Raw genomic sequence first — 20,926 nt, 5'->3', positions numbered from 1 at the left:
GGCATCTTGGAGAGAACCACTGTACACGTTCGTTGCCACCTAAGTGACGTAACAGGGCTTACCATCGAGAAGGTGTGCATGAGTGGATTTTAGGGAGGCAGGCCAACTGGACTTCTCCTAAATCTTCTGAAATAGAAAGATATTGGATCCATCAGTGTTTTAGACTGTGTGTCTGATAACACACAGAATGCCTGTTCCCCTCTAAGCCCCTTGTCTAGTACAGTGGTCTCCAAAGTCGGGTGCGTGAGATAATACTCAATAAAATCGTGAGGGATGTTTTCCAAACTGATATATAATCTAGGTATAATACATTTTATCTAGATATAATGCTTACCATGTAAATTATTTATAAATAAAACTAAAATAGCATTGCATTACATTTACTACACTTGTTACATTAATGATTTCTTATCATTTTGTACTTGAACTTCAATTTAATTTTGTTTTGTATTTTTTTATTTGTGATCTTTTAAAATTATTTGTGATTTTAGATATAAAGCCGCCATGTAAATGATTTATAAATAAAAAATATATTAAATTTATATACAGTAATACCTTGACTTACGCGAACTTGGAGTTATGTGGTTCTTGATTTTTTCGTTTGGCAATACTGCCGCCCACTCTCTTCAAGGTCGTTTTTCATATGCTATCGATATACGGTGCGACGGCGGAGAGTGAGAGCTAAAAATGAACAAAATTCAACTTTGCTGCCGCATGAGCTGCACACATATACAAGAATTTGTATTCCATCTGTCATATTTATGTGTGTGCATTCGAATTCGTGCTCAACTTTTGTCAGAAATTACATCGTGAGATGTAAATAGTGAGATATCTGTTAAAGACTTTTGGAAACAATTCAATGTTTTAGATGCCCTAAAAATCACTGAAGAATCTTGGGTTGAAATTCACAAAAAAACATTGAATGGTGTCTGGAAGAAATTTTGTCCATTTTTTTTTTTTCAAAAACAAAAAGAAAACAACCCCAGAAACTGATCATGTAGCTCATGTGATAGAAGAAGTTGTTAATCTTGCTAGGCAGTTAGATTTGGAAGTCAGTGGTGATCATGTCAACGAGCTGTTGGATTCGCATAGTTAGAAGCTGACAGTGAAGGAGCTCATAGAGATGCATGAGCAAAACATCACTGAAATATCCGACACTTCAGACTCAGTTCCCCCAGAAAAGCACATGACAATTGCAAGCTTGACAGAAGGTCTCAGTTCAATTGAAAAGGACTTAAAAATTTTAGAAAGCATAGACTCCAACGAAGAACGCGTTATAGCTACAAAGCAAGGAATAAAAAAATTATTAGCTTGCTACGAAGAAATCTGCGTGAAAAAAAGAAGGCGCTGTGTCGTCAGACGAATTTGTTAGATTTTATGAAGCCATCGACATCAAAATAACTTTTTTACGTAACTCATTTATTTTTTTAATACATATTTTGTATTAATATGTATAAAGAACTGCAATTTTATTAAATATTTTTCTTCTAAACTAGTGTTTTTGTTCGTCCTTGATCCCAATTAAACAAAATTTATGTGTATTTATATGCAAAGTTGTACCCCGACTTACGCGAATTCGACTTAAGCGATTTTCGTTGGACCCACATATCGCTTAACTTTGGGGTATTACTGTATTTCTTTTTTTTTTTTTTTTTTTCAGGGTGCATGCTAGTCCTTTTAAGTAAAATAAGGGTACACGACCAAAAAAGTTTGGAGACCACTGGTCTAATACAGCAGTTCCCAACCTCTGGTCTCCATAGTACCCTTGACCTTGGCATTTGGTGCTAGGGTTTGTCGATAGGCACTTTAACTAACATTTCTAAAAAAATAATATACAGTCAGTCCTCGTATAACACGTGTTTACATTACACGAATTCGATCATACACGATTTATAAATAGGGGAACGATATCTTATATAACACGAACCGAATTCGCTTATGCACGATTCGCCTTTGTGTTTACAAGAAATGGCAGTCGAACGTGGAATCACCCCAACTGAACGCAACACGATAGGAATGAAGAGGAGATTCTGAAAATGTATTTATGTGTTTTATATCAGTGAAGGGGAAACACATTTCACCATAATAACGTAAAATTCCAGCTATCGGTATTATCGCGAATGCAATTAGATCGAGTTTACTACCAGTTTATAACAGATTCGACTAACAGAAACGCAACTGGAAATTGTTTTTATTGTTTTACGGTAGTAACCCCTAGAAATGTGCTTTAGTAAAATGTGAGGTGTTAATAGTGTATCTCGGCCTTTACGGTGTTGTTTATTCAGTCGCTACACGCGTGCAGCTTTGTTTATGTGTATCAAGCGTGCCTCCTCCTTTTGTAATTTTGCTTTATTCCCTAAAAATTAGTAAAATACTTAAAAGGTGTGAAAAGGAAGCGTCCTGGTGAAGACACTGCAGATTCAGACAGAAAAAAAAAAAAGCAATATCGATAAACAGAGGCGGACTGGGTCAAAAATTCTTACCCGGGAAAATTTGTAGTGTCCTCACACTAGCGTTTATGGCCAAAATCACACCGGCCACCGGGGTTTTCCCCGGTAAGGCTTATGGCCAGTCTGCCACTGTCAATAGCGAAAAAATATGAAACTGTGAAACGCTTTGAGCGAAATGAAAGACCATGTGATATTGCATGTGCTACAGACCTAAATGAGGCAACGCCGAGAATTACAAAGAATGCAGAGAAAATAAAAACAACTTTCATAGCAGGAACAACTCAAAGGGTAATTAAAATCCATTAGATTAAGGCACAAAGAATTGGAAGAGATGGAACGGCTGTCATCTGTTTGGACAGAAAATCAAACAAAAACAAGTTTGCTTACGATAGAAGCAAAAGCAATATTTTATTACGTAATAGTCGTAATAAAATACGTATTTTATTCGTAAAAAATACTTACATTTTTTATTATTTATTATATTATAATATAATAATAATAAAATATTATAAAAAATTATAATATTATTTTTTATTACGTATTTTAATCGTTATAAAATACGTATTTTATTACAATTATTTTTTGTGTTTGGTAATGTTTTGGTTACCAATGTGTGTTCAATCTTGGGTGGTCGGCACCTAACCCTATTTTTCCCATAGGGCCTGTTGTTTATATTGCACGATTTTGCATTGCACGAGGGTTTCTAGGAACACAACTATCGTGCTATACGAGGACTGACTGTACTTACTAATTTCCTTTAAAAATTGGCAAGTACTTTTATTTCAGAGAAAGGTTGCATAAGATAGAATGAAAATGCTAAAAATAGGAGATATTAGGAAAATTATCTAAAACTGTCTTTTTGAATAGACAGAATCTATAAATGTAGAAATCTATCACAGCAGGGGTTCATGAGGGGGAAGTTTTGCCTAACCAGTTTAGTTAATTACTAAATGTATCCAAATGTATCCCATCTCTATTAAAATCTTCCCATCTGTTAATGAGCTCTGGCTATGCTGAGGAAAAAATTCTACTTTGTGAGCTTTGTAGTTTCTTCAGGGCTGCATTGACTGAAAAGGCTGTCAAAAAAAAAAAAAAAAATTCCACATCACCTGTCCAATCCCCTCTGATAATTTGTTTACTTCTTTCCTAAATTTACTCAAACTAACCACTTCCACAATGCCAGATGGAAATTTATTCCCTCAATCAATCACCCTCTAGCTAAAAGCAGATTTCTCGACATCTGTCCCAACAATCCTTCCTTGGTTTAAATTTATACCCAATTATGTTTGTTGTCTGAGCAAGAGGAAAGATGCCATCAGCATTTAGCTTACTCAGTCCATTCAAAGCCTTGTGCACCTCAATTAGACCTCCTTGCATATGCCTAGTTTCCAGATGCTGCGATTTACAGAACTGAAGCCTTAATAATAAGAGTACCCATTTGTTTCCATCATTAATTTTGTTGTTCATCTCTGCACCTGTTCCAATAGATCTGCATCCTCCCTAAAATGAGGTTTCTAGACCCGAGTCTGTGTATTCTATCAAACTAATAATTTTCCTTCCTGCCTAACACTGCCTCCATAGCATTCAGCAAATATGCTTGCACCTCTTCTATTCAAATGTATCCCATCTCTATTAAAACCTTCCCATCTGTTAATGAGCTCTGTCTATGCTGAGAAAAAAATTCTACTTTGTGAGCTTTGTAGTTTCTTCAGGGCTGCATTGACTGAAAAGGCTGTCATCATAAAACTCTCCTATTGTGTCTCGGAAAAATTACAGACACTTAAATTTAGCCTTAACTCTGAACTTTTTTCTCAATATTGCGTCATACTTGTTAATGTTTGTTTGTTATTTGGTTTTTAGGAGCATTAGCAACTAGGGCTATATTGCTCTGGGGATATGCGGTGGTCATTCCCTGACCTTGCAGCATCCTCCATATTTGGTGGTCACGTTCTCGAACCCCAGTCTAATCAAGAAGCGTGTGCTACACACACTGCTGCTCCTGCCCACCTGGCTACGGAGGCGCCACATACTTGTTAAGAAAAGCCTGTACTTAATATCATTAGTACCAAAATTTAATGCAATATCACTGACATTTGCTCATGGGGGAGACACTCATCATGTTCCACCTAACCTTACTGCATAAAATATATTTCCATTTCCCTGACAGTCTCTAAGAATAACACCTTCTATGGGACCAGTGCATTCTGATCTTACAATGCAGTCAATTGCATGGGGGTGGACTTTAACATTATCATGGACAGGTAAAATACTTGATGAGTCCCCTAATTTCTTTTGAGGGCAATGACCCTTTTAGTCAAGTGCTCAAATTCTCCAATAAAATGCCAAATTTTCTGTTTAATTTTCTTCACTCACTCACCCCACCCCACCTCACACCCACTCACTCACTCACTCACTCACTCAGCATACACAGGCATCTCCTGTGGCATTATGTCCTGATACAATCAGATCTGCATATTTAACACACACACATACAGCACTTACAATCAGGGCCGCCGCAAGTGGGTAGGCAAGGTAAGCGTCTCTTACGGGTGGCAGTTTAAGAGGGTGCCAAAAAAACTTTTGACATATACAAGTAGGACCGCTGTTTAATTAACGAACTTCTTTATAGTGAAATTTTCTATTTAGCGATACGTGCAATATCACATGTTCTTTCCTTTTGTTCATAATTTCGCTTTTTCCCTCTATCAACAGAGACGGACTGGCCTTAACGGAGAAATCCCGGTCGGCCGGAGGCTGGTGTGAGGCTGCTACGAGTTTTCCACAGTAAGAATTTTTGACAGCCTTTCAGTATTGTGCTTTTCTTTTTCTCTTCAAATCTGTAGTATCTTCACCAGCAAGCTTTCTTTTCACACTTTTCTCAGTATTTTACTCATTTTTAGGGAATAAAACAATTCCAGTATAAAAAGGACAAAAATGAGGAGGCATGCTCGATACACATAAACAAAGCTGCATGTGTGTAGCAACTGGCTAAACAAAGCAGTAAAGACAGAACCACTATTATCCTCTCACGCTAGCTCACAGTTTATTAAAACACATTTTGGAGATCATTAAAACAATAAAAACAATTTCCAATTGCGTTCCTGCTGGTGGAATCTGTTATAAACGCGTAGTAAACCCGATCTAATTGCATTTGGGATAATGCGGAGAGCTACAATTGTGGTTTTTATGTTATTATGGTGAAATGTGTTCCCTTTCACTGAAATCTTCAATCGTATGAAAAACATTTTCAAAAACTTTTCCTTTCAGTTTGGGTGATTTCGACTACCATTTCTTGTAAACACAAAGGCGCCAAGCGAATTCGGTTCGTTTTATATATGACATCATTCCCCTATTTATAAATCATGTATAATCGAATTTGTGTAGTGTAAACGCGTGTTATACAAGGACTGACCGTGCTATATACTATATTTTAATTTTTTCTCATGGTAAGTAGTTTTTGTATTACCATGGGCAACTTATTTGTTAGCACATGCTTATAGCTTCAATTCTTATAAGATTTCAATTTTTTAGTATTGCTTATAAATATCACGAAACTTGCCCACTAATCTGTATGGTTAAAATATAATGAAGAAATTAAAATGGGAAATTAAAAAATATAAAAAATCCTCGAGGGGAAGAAAGAGAAGAACCAAGAGTCCTAACGTTGGGAGTTTTGCAGTTCTGTCATCAGTTGGTTCATTTAATTAACTCTAGCTTCTGCGGTGCATGGTTAGCAAGCGCACGCCAGAAATTTTATATGTTATCCTGCAAGGTTCAGTTGGAAAATCATTCAATGGCTAAAGCTTTGTGTATTAATAATAATTTATTACTGGAATTCAGTTTTGTTAATATTATTGCAGAATCTGTTTGAGTGTTATTATGTGATGAATGCGAATGTTGACTGAGTTCTGTGGCTGAATAATTAGCATGGAGGCTGGTTTGGTGATATAAGCTCTGTTATTTGCAGTTTTAGAGGATTCAAATTTGGCTGTAATACTACCAATTTCGTATGCATTAGAGTACCTACAAACACTCTGGCTTGCCTGCACAGGCCAAGTTTATGCAGTCAAACTGGAGCGTGTGTATGTAACTCAGGCCACCTGAATGGCCATCTGGCCTGGTCTGTGTTAATTTGAGCAACGAACTTTGGAAACACCACATTTGGAAAAACCACATCTACATGCACAGATCTACAGGTCTGTGCATGTAGATGTGGTTTTTCCAAATATGGCATACACAGAGAACCCTGTGAAGGTGCACTCAATGCTGTAAACAAATTCCCTACTTGATAAAATTGTTCTATAATTATTAGCTTCACAAATTCTGATTGTAATTGGGCCTCTGACATTCGTAATTTCCAGATTCTGGGTTATGAGAGTGAGCAAACAGCAGGTTAGACAAAAAACCAAACACAGTGAATGAAACAAATAATTCATATTTAAAGCATCTTAAATTCTTCTTCACTACCCTTAATCTGTATGAAGAAATTCTTCTTTGCTATCCTTAAAGATAATACTGTATTACCACATTTGAATTGTTACAACATATTTTTAAAAACGATTTTACAGATACTTTTCCAAATGTAGCAGTTGTACTAAGAATTTTTCTAATTTTACCAGTTTCAGTTACCTCAGGTGAATGGAGTTTTTCAAAATTAAAATTAATCAAAAATTATTTACGATCGACAATGTCTGAACAACGACTTTCTAATTTGTAATAATTTCAATAGAAAATGACCTTTTGGAAAAAATAAACATAAATGAAATAATTAATAAATTCGCATTTCTTAAAGCAAGGAAACATAAATTTGTATAATTTTTTTTAAAATTATAATTTTACTTTTATTTTATTATTGTGATAGAGTATGATTGCTGTGATTTAGAATGTAAAGTTTATTTTCAGAATTTCAGAATGATTTTGTTGTTATCTTTTGTTTGTTGTTTTTCTTTTCATTTTCAATAAATGAATACTATTTTATTTACTACTTATTTTATTTTTTAATCCAAATATTTTGGGGCGGCAAATTTGATTTCGCTTACTGGCGGCACATAGGGTCATGGTGGCCCTGCTTACAATAAGGTATTGAATTGTAGGAGAACTACTTTTGCATGTCTCCCCTGAGCCAAGGCAACCTCACTGCTCTGGGCATGTTGTTTAATGTAAAATTTATGAACCCTTCAAACTAATTATTACGCTACTCTGCATTTTGAAAAAATTCACTGATGTTTTCTCAGAAATAGTTATTTATGAATCATTTTCTAATGCTGATTTCAAAAATGACTTCCATTTGTTTCCATTACTTTGGGTTTCTTCAAAAATCATGAAAGAAAATATAATTTTTCACAAATCTTTATTAATTTTGGCAGAATATTGTGCACTGAAATTATAACAAAATGCTGCTTTTACCAGACTTTTATATTTACATACATGTTGAAAACTATTTTTAAAAAGGGCAATATGGTAAAAAGTCCGATAAATACTCGCCTCTCATTTTAAAAACTGATCTCGGTCAAATTTTCTTTTCTTTGATATTCTTGCACATCCTTCTACTTTAAAGTCCATAGGCTATAAAAGTAAAGATATAAAACATAGATTTACATTTTTATTACCTTACCAATTAAAAAGAATTCTTCAGCATCTGCAATAGTCAGCTATCATGTTGGCATTCGGCCTCCCTTGGTACCTAATCTCCATATTTTTAATGTCCTAGTGAATCTCCATATTTTTAATGTCCTTTCACCCTGTTCCTCACTAACACTTCTAGATTTTCTGGGAAGTAGTTGATGGACCTTAACACTCATGATGTAGCCCATCTTCTTAAATTTGCCAACATATTTTCAACTGAATACCTGTATAGATCATTCTTGTTCTCTGAGAAATTTTCAGCAACAGACCTGAAGCTAATCCATGCCTGTTTTTCTCTTTTGTTCATAGTTTCCTCAAAATATCAGTCCACCCCATTAGTTTGAAAATTTGAGTTCCAACAAAAATACTTTGTTTTAGCTTCTCTTGGGTGATCGATGGAAATTTAGTATAAAGATAGTTGAAGCAGGGACCTTCCTGAGGTAAATCTTCGCAAACTGTTTCATCAAACTATGTTCTTAGATCTTAACTGTGTTTTTAGGAATATGATCTTTGATCAAGGCAACAAACTGCCCTTCTCTGGCCAGACCTTGACATCCCAGTGCTTACTCCTTTGCATGACTAACCTATTCACACAAAAAGCAAGGCATTTTTGTGTAGGCAGTGCTGTCCAAATAACATGCCTATCTTTAAAGATGGCAAAGACCAACCAACCATGTTCTTAATACTTAATATTTGTCAACAACTTCTTCAAGTTCTCATATGTTTCTTTTAAATGCACAGAGTGAGTTACTAGAATTGACTTCTTATTTTTACATTGTGGAGTAAACATTTGAGCCTTTTCTTTGACGAGTATAAAAAACTCATTAAAGAATAAACTATCCACAAAAAATAAACTAAACTCACACTGATAAACACTGCTAGACGGAGCTCTCAATGTCAAGAAACAGATGATTGAGGGCAGTGTTGCCAACATGTGGAAATTTAGTTTACAAATTCCCAACATTTACTCCTAACTTACTACATTCAATAATACAACCAATGACATGAACTTAAGTGATCTGCGAAAAAATATTACTTAATAGAAAAAAATTAATAACATTTATGAAATCAACATAAAAAACATTGATTTCAAAAAAAGCATGTCAGTTTACAAATATTGAAAACCATGCAAAATGGTGTTATGCAACTGCAGAATCACATGAAAGAAAATATTTTAGAATTACATTTATGCTGTTCCTGCTTAGAAATTCCAGCTGCCCCTTAAATGCTGTGTGATATATGTGGTAGCAATGGCCAACTTTATGTTAAATCCCTTTCTAAATATTTAGGTAATTAAAAAATTAAATAAGATTATTAAACAACTTATTTAATTTTAGAAACCTATTCCCTTATAACAAATCACAACATTGTTTAAAAAAAAAATCGCAGGAAATCCTGAATTTACAAGTCATCTTACTTGCACTACCACAGATCAGATGCAACAACCTCTCACCAAATCTGAAGTGGTGTTGGTGAGGGAAACATCAAGAGTGTTAGGTGAATGGTTGGGATGACCAAGAGAGATAGACTACAGTACAGTAGAGACAACAAATGAATTTGACAAAATGGGTTAAAGTGATTTTGAGCCTGAGGAGGGGGGAAAAATCTAGATCAAGAGGTCTCTGACAGTGAATATCAGGGGAAATGTGCATAATTGTCATTTGTAAAGTGGAAGGAAGCACAGTACAGAGTGACTAATCATGACAAATGAGGTAGAGGATGAGACAACTGATAATTGAGATTTTCCCAGAAAAATAAGTGGGCTTAGCAAATTGGACAGAAATGAATCTCATTGAGATAAGGACTAAAAAATATTTGTGAGATGCCCTTAGGAAGTTTTTGGAAGGTTTAGTTCTTTTCTTGTTTCATTACTTTTAACTATTCATCTATATTGTATATGAATCAAGTTGTGTTTTGGATGTTTAGATGTTAGTTGAAGAATCAGCACCATATTATCTGCATATATTCTGTTGATTCTGGGCGGGTTTTATGTCCAATTCATATTCATTATCCCCACATATACAAAGAAGTACACACACACACACACACACACACACACACACACACACACACACGAAGAAAAAACTTTACTTGATATAAAATTTTAGTGTTTCTTCTATTGCTACCTGGGAATGTTTTAATCCCAATTCTGGTTTCATAGTCTGGCCAGTTTCCACTACAGATATGTTACTGTAAGTTGGAACAATAGTTTCTGTCTTTCTTAAAATTGTATGCTCATTTAAAGCATTTTTAGGGTCTTTTGTACCAAACTTCATTTTCCTCTGCACTCACAACCCCTTAACCCATTACCAGCCATAATTGAATTTAAAAGAAAAACGCCATTTTCTCGCTTAATATCAGCTAAAAGCATTCAAATGAAGACATTGTAAAAAAATTTTATTCAAAAAACTCCCTGGTTACAGAAAAAAAGTAACATACACGTATAAATTATAAATCCAGTTTAATGTAAAAATACAAATATATACTAACAGGCAGTAGCTTTCGAGACTGGCGTGTCTCTTCATCAACTGAAATTCAAATACAAAAATACAACGGATAAGTGCAATGAGCTGAGTGAGGCACGTTAATCATGTGCCATTGTTGTTGCACGGACGTGCGCTGCTTTTACTCCACTGATCATCTAGCATTAAAACAGTTGTCTCTAGGATGGGTTGTAGACATATGCCTTTGTGGTGGTTTATTGCCTTTGGATTGTTTAATCTGTTAAGTGACTCTAGCCATAGGCGATGGCGAAAGTGTCGTGAGTGGTCTGCTACTTCAAAGTCACGTTTGAGATCAAGATTGTGGTTGGTGGCCCAAAAATGTTCCGCGACTGCGGACTGGTCAGTTTCAGCAAGCCGGATTGCTCTGTCATGTTCTGTAAGGCGATCTTGGAGATGCCTTGATGTTTCTCCTATGTAGCAACTGTCACAGTCTCTACAGGTGATGCGATATACTACATTGCTGCATAAGACAGGTGTAACAGGGGTCTTCACACTGGAGACAAGTGAACGTAGGTTCCTGCAGGGTAACTGCACGCATTTGATGTTGCAATTTCTAAGGACCTTCGAGATCCGTCCTGACACGCCTGGATAATAGGGAATGTAGGCGGACGATATACTGTCTTGGTTCGGTGGTCTAGGGTGGGATGTGAGTTTTTGTGATTCAGGATTGCTAGGCACATGGGATGGATAACCACATTTAGTTAGGTCCGCCTTCACACCGGAGATCTTGTTACACCTAATTGTATCAGTTCTGGAATGGCTTCAAGCTCTGGAGAATAGGGTGTGGGCAGTGCTATTGAGATGACTTGGTGCGTGGCCGGATCTGTAGTTTGTGAATTGACCGCACCACATAGGTTTGCGGTATACTGAAGTCTCTAGATGTGGGCCTATGCGATGCACTAGGACATCTAGGAACGGGAGCACATCGTTGACCTCTAACTCCATAAGTGAACTTGATGAAATTAGATAGGGAGTTGAGGTATTCCAGTAGTGCTGTTTCAGAGCCACGTGGTATTACAGTAAAAATATCGTCAACATATCTACACCATGTTGTAATAGGTGTAGGTGGGTTCCAGTGTATCTGCTCCTCCAGATCTTCCATGGTGATGTTGGCTACTACGGAACTAACAGGGGCACTCATAGCAGTGCCATGTACCTGCTGATAGACTGAATCCTCAAAAGTGAAGATGCTGCTTGATAAGCATATGTTGAGGGCAGTACAGATGTCATCAGTGGATAGTGATGTCCTGGATTGGAGGCTTAAGCCATTCTCGAGGAGCCTTCTGGCGCAATCTAATTTCATCGTGTTCACTATAGAGTTAGAGGTCAACGATGCACTCCCATTCCTGGATGTCCTAGTGCATCGCATAGGCCCACATCTAGAGACTTCAGTATAGCGCAAACCTATGTGGTGCGGTCAGTTCACTAACTACAGATCCGGCCACGCACCAAGTCATCTCAATAGCACTGCCCGCACCCTATCAGTGCTGGAATGGCTCCAGGGCTTGGAGCCATTCCAGCACTGATACAATTAGGTGTAATGAGATCTCCCGTGTGAAGGTGGACCTAACCAAATGTGGTTACTGCAATAATTAAAGACAAACACCAGCCAAGGAATAAAAAATTTTTACTATAAAAATAATAAAATAATGTGATACACTATCGGAAGACTAAAATATTACAATAAATTACGATAAAATAAACTACGATAAAACGTTAAAAATATAGTTAAAAATATACCGAAGCAATAAAATTATCTAAAATAAACTGGATTAAAAGTGATAAAACCTGAAGCTTTTGGAGACTGCTGTCTCCTTCTTCAAAGTATGTATCAAACATATAATAATAAAAAAGTCATTTTGTGTGAAAGGGAACAAAACATATGTCATGTAGGGGTACATCACATTTGTTACAAAGTCTCTTTGTTTTTTTACCACATAAAGCACATCTTCGTTGTGTCATTATTGGAACTACCAAATGTCCATTGCCATCAAATCTCACGTCCAAGCTCACTCATCCTCCTAGAAGTTTAGACATTTGTGGACCCGGCCTTTTTGAAGCAGAAGAAGTTGTTTTAGAAAGGTAGGCCAACACTACTTTCCTGCGTACATCCAGAAGCGATACATTTTCTTGAGAGTTTGTAATTTGATACCATCTCCAAGTGTTGACAATGCATATATCTAGGAGTTGTGTGAATAATGGCCACCACCATTTTTTTGAACGAATTCTGATTCTATAAAGTGAAACTTGCTTATCTAACATGTCCACTCCACCCATATGTGAATTATATTCTTGTATGACCTTTGGTATAGGAATTTGAATTTGCTTTCTGTCTTTACGGGAGTAACGTCTAGTTTGTCCTAATGCAACTGTAATTAGCTCAATGCAACTGTAATTAGTGGCAAGTGAAACCAGTTTATTATCATTCCATTTTAGCACAAGTACTTCATTTGATTGGTCAAATATATAATCAAAATAGCCCTGATCCTTCTCTTTTTCCATTTGCTTGCTAGAAATCAAAGGACATTTTTGTGTTCGGTTTTCTTGGACTGTTCCGGTTGCTTTCATTCTCAGCTCTCTAAGGTGGTACATTATTTCATGGCTGGTGAAAAAATTGTCGAAAAACAGTTCATGTTTTTCATATTGGTCAGCAGGTATTGATGAAATTAGGTTTGTAATAGCTCGAACTCCCAATGGTCCCTCCATTTTCTCACTTTTGCCACAATATGTTTCAAAATTATATAAATAGCCGCTTGAACTACATAAACACTAGAGTTTGTAACCAAATTTGATTGGTTTTCCACGCATAAACATTTTTGCAGAATGTTGTCCATAATATCGAATCATCATTTCATCTATTGATAAATGGACGTGAATCACGCCAAATTTTAAAAAGTTTTGCTTTAGCATATCAAAATATGGTCCTATTTTGAACATTTTGTTGTTTATATCAAGGCATGAATTGTCCACAAAATGGACATACATTTTTATTTCTTTGGATTGTCTTCTTGGCATCGCATTGTATACTAAAGGTATACCAGCATCCGGGGCTTGTTCCCAGTACATGTCCTCTTGAGGAAGTTTGTGATAACCACTAAACAATAAAACTCCTCAATTCATCGGCACTAAGCAAAAAATTTGGGTCATTTTTTTTGTTGTGCGTACACTTTGCTTTACTATATGATCAATAATGCCAATTAATCACCCGCTGACTAAAGGCAAATTTCTGCAATCTATTCTACAACTGTCAATTTGAATTTATGCCTCCTCAGGTTTGTAATCTGAGCAAGCAGAAGAGTCCCATCAGAATTCAGCGTGCTCAACCTATTCAAGGCCTTATACACCTCAATCAGATCACCTCGCAGGTGCCTAGTCTCCAGCCACTGCAGTTTGCAGAACTTAAGCCTTTCTTGCCAAGAGGACTCCTTCATTCCCCTCACCAATCACAATAAGGCCTCCAGACCTGTACACAATACCCAAGGTTTGGCCTGACCATTGCCTTATACAAAGGGATAACCCCCTCCTTTTCCCTACTAGCAAAATTCCTGTATATCATTGACAATACCACATGACTTGCTCTGGCAGCCTGTTTGCACTGCTCAGAAAACTTCATATTTGACTGAACAATTACTCCTAGGTCTTTTTCATTTTCTACCACTCTAAGTGTAGTACCACACGGTTAGTACATTTCTCCGGGGTTACTTCTACCCATATGCAGCACTTTGTATTTGTGAATGTTAAACTTCACTTGCCACTTCTCAGCCCATCTGCTCAAATTTTCTAGATCCTGTTGCAGTAGCACACTGCCATTACTGTCATTAACAGCCCTACCAACCTTTGTATCATCTGCAAACTTCGACAGTAAGCCTGATTTGTCAATGATATATTCATCAATATCATTGATAAATATACAAAAAAACAGTGGGCCCAACACCGAACCCTAGGGGACTCTACTAATAACATTAGTCCACGAAGAGCAGCATCCATTGATTACCACCCTTTATCCATTGTAGCAACTTACCCTTAATACCATACTGTTCCAATTTGTACAGTAGTCTTTCATGTGCAATAGTGTCAAAAGCCTTGAAGTACTTTATTCAATAACTGAACACACCCAAAGTGTAATGCAGTGTGGATATTTCCTGACTTGGGTCATTGGTTATAATACAGGAAGCAATGAAAGAGAAATTCCAATTTCTACACATGATTTTTAAAAAATTGTGAGTTATGCAGCTCTTGGTACAATGCATAGTTAGCATTATTCAAACGTAACTAACCACTAAACTAAAGACAGCTGTTCTCAATATATCATAATTAAATGAGAGATATAATCTCACTTGCTCTTCACATTTATTCAAAGTATTCATCATTACAATCTGTTTCTAGTCTATCAAGATATTTTGTGACTACATAAGTGATTGTAGCCTTCAATAGCTGTCCTCTCAGCTATTGAACATCATGCCATATTCAGATAAACATTATTTTTCTTATTTATGTAAAAGGATGTGTGTTTTGTCTGTTCAGGCAACACCATAGAAGGAAAAGTCAGATCGGCACCGTAATTTTAGCTATTTAGTAGATTCTTTGAAAGTTTTTAAGCCCATTCCTGATTCCTACTCAGAGAAACATTGCTATAACTGGGTTTTGCAGTTTCAATCTAATTCAGTATTTCAGGAAAACAAGTACTGTTATTGACTTTTACAGGTTGCTCATTTCTCCCTTCTGCCTTTGTACTCTTTTAAGAATCACAAGTTCAGCTCGCTCTCTCTCTCTCTCTCCATCAATCATCTCCATTGTCACCATCAATGCAATCAACCTTTGCCTGGTATTGCTGAATAGTTTTATTAGTGTATAATAACTAAAATATCTATTATAAAATATATTTTTCCAGTTTATGATGTATAATAAAAAATTAAGCTTTTATTTTAATAATTTTTTTAATAGGACTTACCTGAATTTTTTGAAGATCATATGGATATTTGGATGAGACACTTTTTGGAACTGTTGACTGTGGATAATAAATTCTTACAAACAGAGGTTTGTTTCTGTTAAAAAGTTAGTATGTAGTGTCATAAGTGTGTTCTATATTTATTTAAAATTTGACAAATCAGGAAATGAAGGTAATAGTAATCTAATGTTATCAGGAAATGAAGGTAATAGTAATCTAATCTAATGTTATCAATTTAAGTAATATTTTAAATGCTGCACAATGATATTTATTTTGGATACTATAAAGTAGGGGTGTCCATTGTTGACACCCTTGTAAGGTAAGGTGGTAACCATAAACCACCAACCACCTATTCTTAATGTGTGTTCGGAAGAAATTCTGGGATTTAAGTGTTGTCAGCTGGTAAGTGACATCTAGCATAGTTTGATTTTAAAAATCTTGTATGACTAAGCATCTTCCCGAGAATACACACATACATATTGATGAAAATATCAAAATTATTTCACTTGTGAAGGGACTTGAAATGAACCAGAGTCTCTCCGTTATTTTATTTGCCAATCAGAAAATTGCATACAGTAGTAGATGGCAGCATAATCATAAAATTGTAATCATGCTCTTGAATCTGCACTAAAGAGCAGTGCCGTGCTCTTGGTTTTGTCGTTGATTGACAGCTTCTGTATGAGTTGTAACTGGTATGGTTTCATTCTCAGATAGTGACAACACATTACACACTGTTGAACTTGACATGTTAACACACAACTACACAAATTCTCACTCACTATATATACTAATCTCACTACATAAATGAGTGACACAGTGCCACTTGTCACTAATTTATATACAGTGAAATTTGGTTGTCTTCTCCACATGGATGCCCAGTTCAGATAATATATTCAAATATTTAAAATTAATATGAAAGTCTTTGCTACTAAGCTTCATATTAGTTTCTTGAAAAAAATGTTTCACTCACTGGGTTATACCAAAGTTTACTTGTATCTTTTCTAATACCATTTATAAAAAAATATCAATTTGTTATTAATCAGACTTGTTTTTCTACAGTAAAACTCATTCTGTTGAAAATATTTTGTGACAAAAGTCTGTTCCAACAAACCCATAACCAGTAATCTTTTATTAAAAAAAATTAGATGTCTCTGTCTCCTTTAGATTAGATAACCTTTGCACATTACAACCAAATACTGTAATCATTAAATGCTATGCAAGCAGTAATAGAGAGAACACAAGAAAAAGGAGGAGGACGATTATGATGCAGGTTCACACGGAACTACAGAATCACTCCTTCTGCCTCCACATAGGCTGCAATAGCACACGTGATTTAATCCTGTGTGACTGATAAATGTGATTAACCATTATATTCATGATTTATTATAAAGTCCTCTAACCTGGTGATCATGCAATAATATAAACAAGAACATTAATTTTATGTTTTAGACTTAAGGAAAAACAATATCCCATAAGAGATAGCATTACAGAAATGCAAATTAAATTAAATGATTACCCTGTAAAAAAAAGATCAGTGCATGAAGCTTATGCAGTTATAGACATATGATAAGTACACAGCCTAGTATTACCCATTACCAAATGAGTAACATTAAAAAGTTAAGGACGACTAAAGAAACGGTAAAGCAAAAGCGGTCACCTCAAAAAATTATTTTTGAGGGGTGACCGCATAGTTATTTTTGATAAACCAGAATATAATAGTAACCATAAAGTGTTATGGTTATTCCTATATTCAGTACCAACCAGGGTGCTTAAGTTGTCTAATAGCTTCTCTTTAAACAGTATTATGAATCTGGTGGATAATTGTTTAAGAATGCTCAGAAACAATAAGAATTAGACTTCCAAACACTACAAAATATGGCGCCTCCGTAGCCAGGTGGGAAGGAGCAGCAGTGCGTAGCACACGCTTCTTGATTAGACCGGGGTTCGAGCCCATCACCACCAAATACGGAGGATGCGGAAAGGTCAGGGAATGACCACCGCATATCCCGGAGGCTGACTGGATAAAATATAGCACGCTTGTCTCGTTCGACAACCATATCATACAGTGCTCTTCTATCAACCATGTTACTGAACATATAACAAACCAAATTCTAACAGCTGCAACCGCTGCAATTCCACAATACCAAGTCAGGAAAAGGCGAAAATTAAATTATTGGTGGAATGAAGAGTGCAACAATGCAAAAAAAGAGAAAAACAAAGCTTGGAATCAATTCCACAAACATCCAACCACTTCCAATCTTATTAATTATAAGCGACTTAGAGCAAGAGCCCGTTATATCAGACGGAAAGCAAAAAAAGAATCTTGGATTAAATTCGTTTCCTCAGTTAATAAAAATACAGACATCAGACTGATCTGGAATAAGATAAAATTGTTAAATGGCAAAATTCCTCCAACATCTACTCCACTAATTAACTGGAATGGACAGGAACTCTCTACTCCTGCAGAAATCGCAAATGCACTAGGATCCGTATTTTCCCAGTTGTCCTCCTCAACTTCTTATGACCAATCGTTTCAAAAAATTAAAGGTGTAACTGAAAAATCCAAACTGAATTTCACTGACAGATGTGCACTAAAATATAATCAACCATTTACCATGGTTGAACTTCAGCATTCTCTTACCAACACAAGGAACAGCGCTGCTGGCCCTGATGGGATATTTTATATAATGCTCAAAAATTTAAATACAAAGTCACAGTCATCACTGCTGTTCTTCCTCAATCGAATATTCACTGAACATACATACCCAAGCTCCTGGCGTCATTCCTACGTTCTGGCTATCCCAAAACCTGGTAAAGACTATTCTGTTCCTCAAAACTACAGACCAATTTCACTTACCAGCTGTCTGAGCAAAACCCTCGAAAAAATGATTCACCACCGTCTGACTTGGTATCTTGAGTCCCAAAACTTAATCAATAACAATCAATTTGGTTTCAGAAAAAATCGATCATCATTGGACCTTATGATTAAAGCCGAAGCAAACATCAGAAATGCATTCATCAAAAAGGAGCATCTCGTTATGGTCTGTCTGGATATTGAGAAAGCCTTTGACACCACTTGGCGTTTCGGCATTTTAAAGGATCTACATTCTCTTGGCCTGAGAGGAAATTTTCCATATTTCATCAAAAATTTCTTAGAACAAAGATCCTTTCAAGTTCGTTACCAAGGAATTCTCTCTAAAAACTTTGTTCAGGAAGGAGGAGTCCCTCAAGGGTCCGTTCTGAGCGCCACTCTATTCGCAATTAGAATTAACCACTTAACTGAACTTATTCCGAAAACAGTGGACTCATATCTTTATGCCGATGATCTCACAATCTCCTGTCACTCTCAAAACATGAACTACATTGAGAGACAATTGCAGATATCAATAAATCAGATCCAGATTTGGATGACACAAAACGGTTACAGACTATCCAGCCAGAAATCTACTGCCATTCATTTCTGTACCATACGTAAAATGCATCCTGATCCTGAACTCCAATTAGATAACCATCTTATTCCAATAGCAAATAGTATTCGTCTGCTTGGCTTAATTTTTGACAGTAAGTTAAATTACCAAAAACACATTGAACATCTCCGGACAGCTTGCCAAAAGAAAATGAACATACTCAGAGCCTTATCAGCAACAACCTGGGGAGCAGATCGCTACACCCTGCTTCATTTATATAGATCCATAATTAGATCTCGTCTGGACTATGGCGCATCTGTCTTTGATTCTGCTAGGGAAAGTGTCTTATCTCGTCTCAACCCTATTCAACATTCAGCTCTAAGAATAGCTCTAGGTGCGTTCAGAACATCTCCAGTGCAAAGTCTCTATGTAGAAGCCTACGAAGCTCCTCTAAACATAAGAAGAAAGATGTTATTATTGAACTACTCAACCAAGATCCAAAGTCAGTCGACCCATCCTAATTGGTCAATATTTAATGATCCGCCACTCACGATGTTTTATAAAAACAAACCACAAGCAACTAGGCCTGCAGGTATTAGATTAATGGAACTAGCAGAAAACTGGAATATACAACTCAAAGTCCACCAAGAACCTACAGATCAAGTTCCTCCATGGTCTGTCATCATGCCATGTTGTGACTATTATTTCCACCAATGGGGGAAACACTCTTTAACGGGTATTAACATCCAGCAGCTCCACACTGCACATTTACAAAGTTATCCCGACTTTGCGAAAATATATACTGACGGCTCAAAGTCTGAGAATGGATCAGGTGCAGCAGTGGTATTCCATGACACTATCACTTCCGTGTCACTTCCGACAGAATGCAGCAGTTACACCACTGAATTATATGCCATAAAACTTGCTCTGGAAAACATTTCCCATCTCTCAATCAAAAAGAGTATAATCTACACAGACTTGCAAAGTGCCCTATTAGCAATGCAAAAGATTTCCCCATCTACTCATCAGCTAATCAGATCAGAATTGATTCGTCTCCGAGATCATCGGCAAAATGTTGTCTTCTGCTGGATCCCAGGCCATACTGGAATACCGGGAAACGAAGTTGCAGATGATGCTGCCAAGCATCCATCCAGCACATCCCCAATGAATTTTCTGGTCCCGTTCAGGGATTACAAATTACATATACGAAATATATGTAAGGAACGATGGAAACTACAGTGGCAAACGCACATGCACAACAAACTCCTTGAAATTAAACCTATACCGCAATTATGGGCCTCCAATTTTCGTACAAACAGACAAGAAGAGGTTGTCCTGGCCAGAGCCCGAATAGGCCACACCCATTTGACCCATCTATTTCTGTTATCAGGTAATGACCCTCTACAGTGTTCACATTGCCACAAGCCACTAACAATAAAACACATACTCCTGGAATGCATCTTGTATAACAACTCCCGTCTAATTTCATTCACTTCTCTCTCAAACTTACAGGAATTGTCACTTAGCCATATCATAGGCGAAAATTCAAACCTTACAGAATTCTTTCTTTTTCTAAAATGAATAGGTTTATATAACCATTTCTAACTGTTCCCATAGAAGCCAATAAAATTAGTACTAACTACTATGATAGGTGCAATATGACCTAAGTAGCCTTTGCACCAGAAAAATCCAAGCACAACAACAACAACAATATCCCGGAGCAATATGGCCTTAGTTGCTAATGCTCCTAAAAACCAAATAACAACAACAACTATAATCACAGAAGCCACCAACACATATACCATTCAGAAAATATAGCATGAAGAGGATGCTGAGATGAATGAATACGGAGCTGGCCAGTCGAATAGAGAGAAAAGGATAGTATGAGAAAGTTACAGAGTGATGAAAAGTACTGAAGGCTATGACAGCTACAAGTTGATCTTTAAATAGTACTGCAAATAAGGTTAGTGAGGCTAAGGCTAAGTATGAGAA

The 20,926-nt window shown here is 36.4% G+C and overlaps 1 protein-coding gene across 2 annotated transcripts in view; it reads left to right on the top strand.

The window, feature by feature from the left end:
* Nucleotides 1–20,926, top strand: part of Cse1 (chromosome segregation 1) — a 441,978-nt gene that overhangs the window by 116,034 nt on the left and 305,018 nt on the right. For both annotated transcript variants that reach the window (XM_090381796.1, XM_090381797.1), the window contains exon 8: nucleotides 15,524–15,616. In XM_090381796.1, coding sequence (XP_090237922.1) covers nucleotides 15,524–15,616 — 93 coding nt within the window. The remainder of the gene's footprint in view (nucleotides 1–15,523; nucleotides 15,617–20,926) is intronic.

This window comes from Mastigoproctus giganteus, chromosome 9, assembly GCF_048544385.1.
Source record: "Mastigoproctus giganteus isolate SK-2022 chromosome 9, ASM4854438v1, whole genome shotgun sequence".
In the NCBI taxonomy this organism is placed as follows: domain Eukaryota; kingdom Metazoa; phylum Arthropoda; class Arachnida; order Uropygi; family Thelyphonidae; genus Mastigoproctus; species Mastigoproctus giganteus.
The sequence above is the reverse complement of the archived record's forward strand: the minus strand, read 5'-3'. Positions and strand labels throughout refer to the sequence as shown.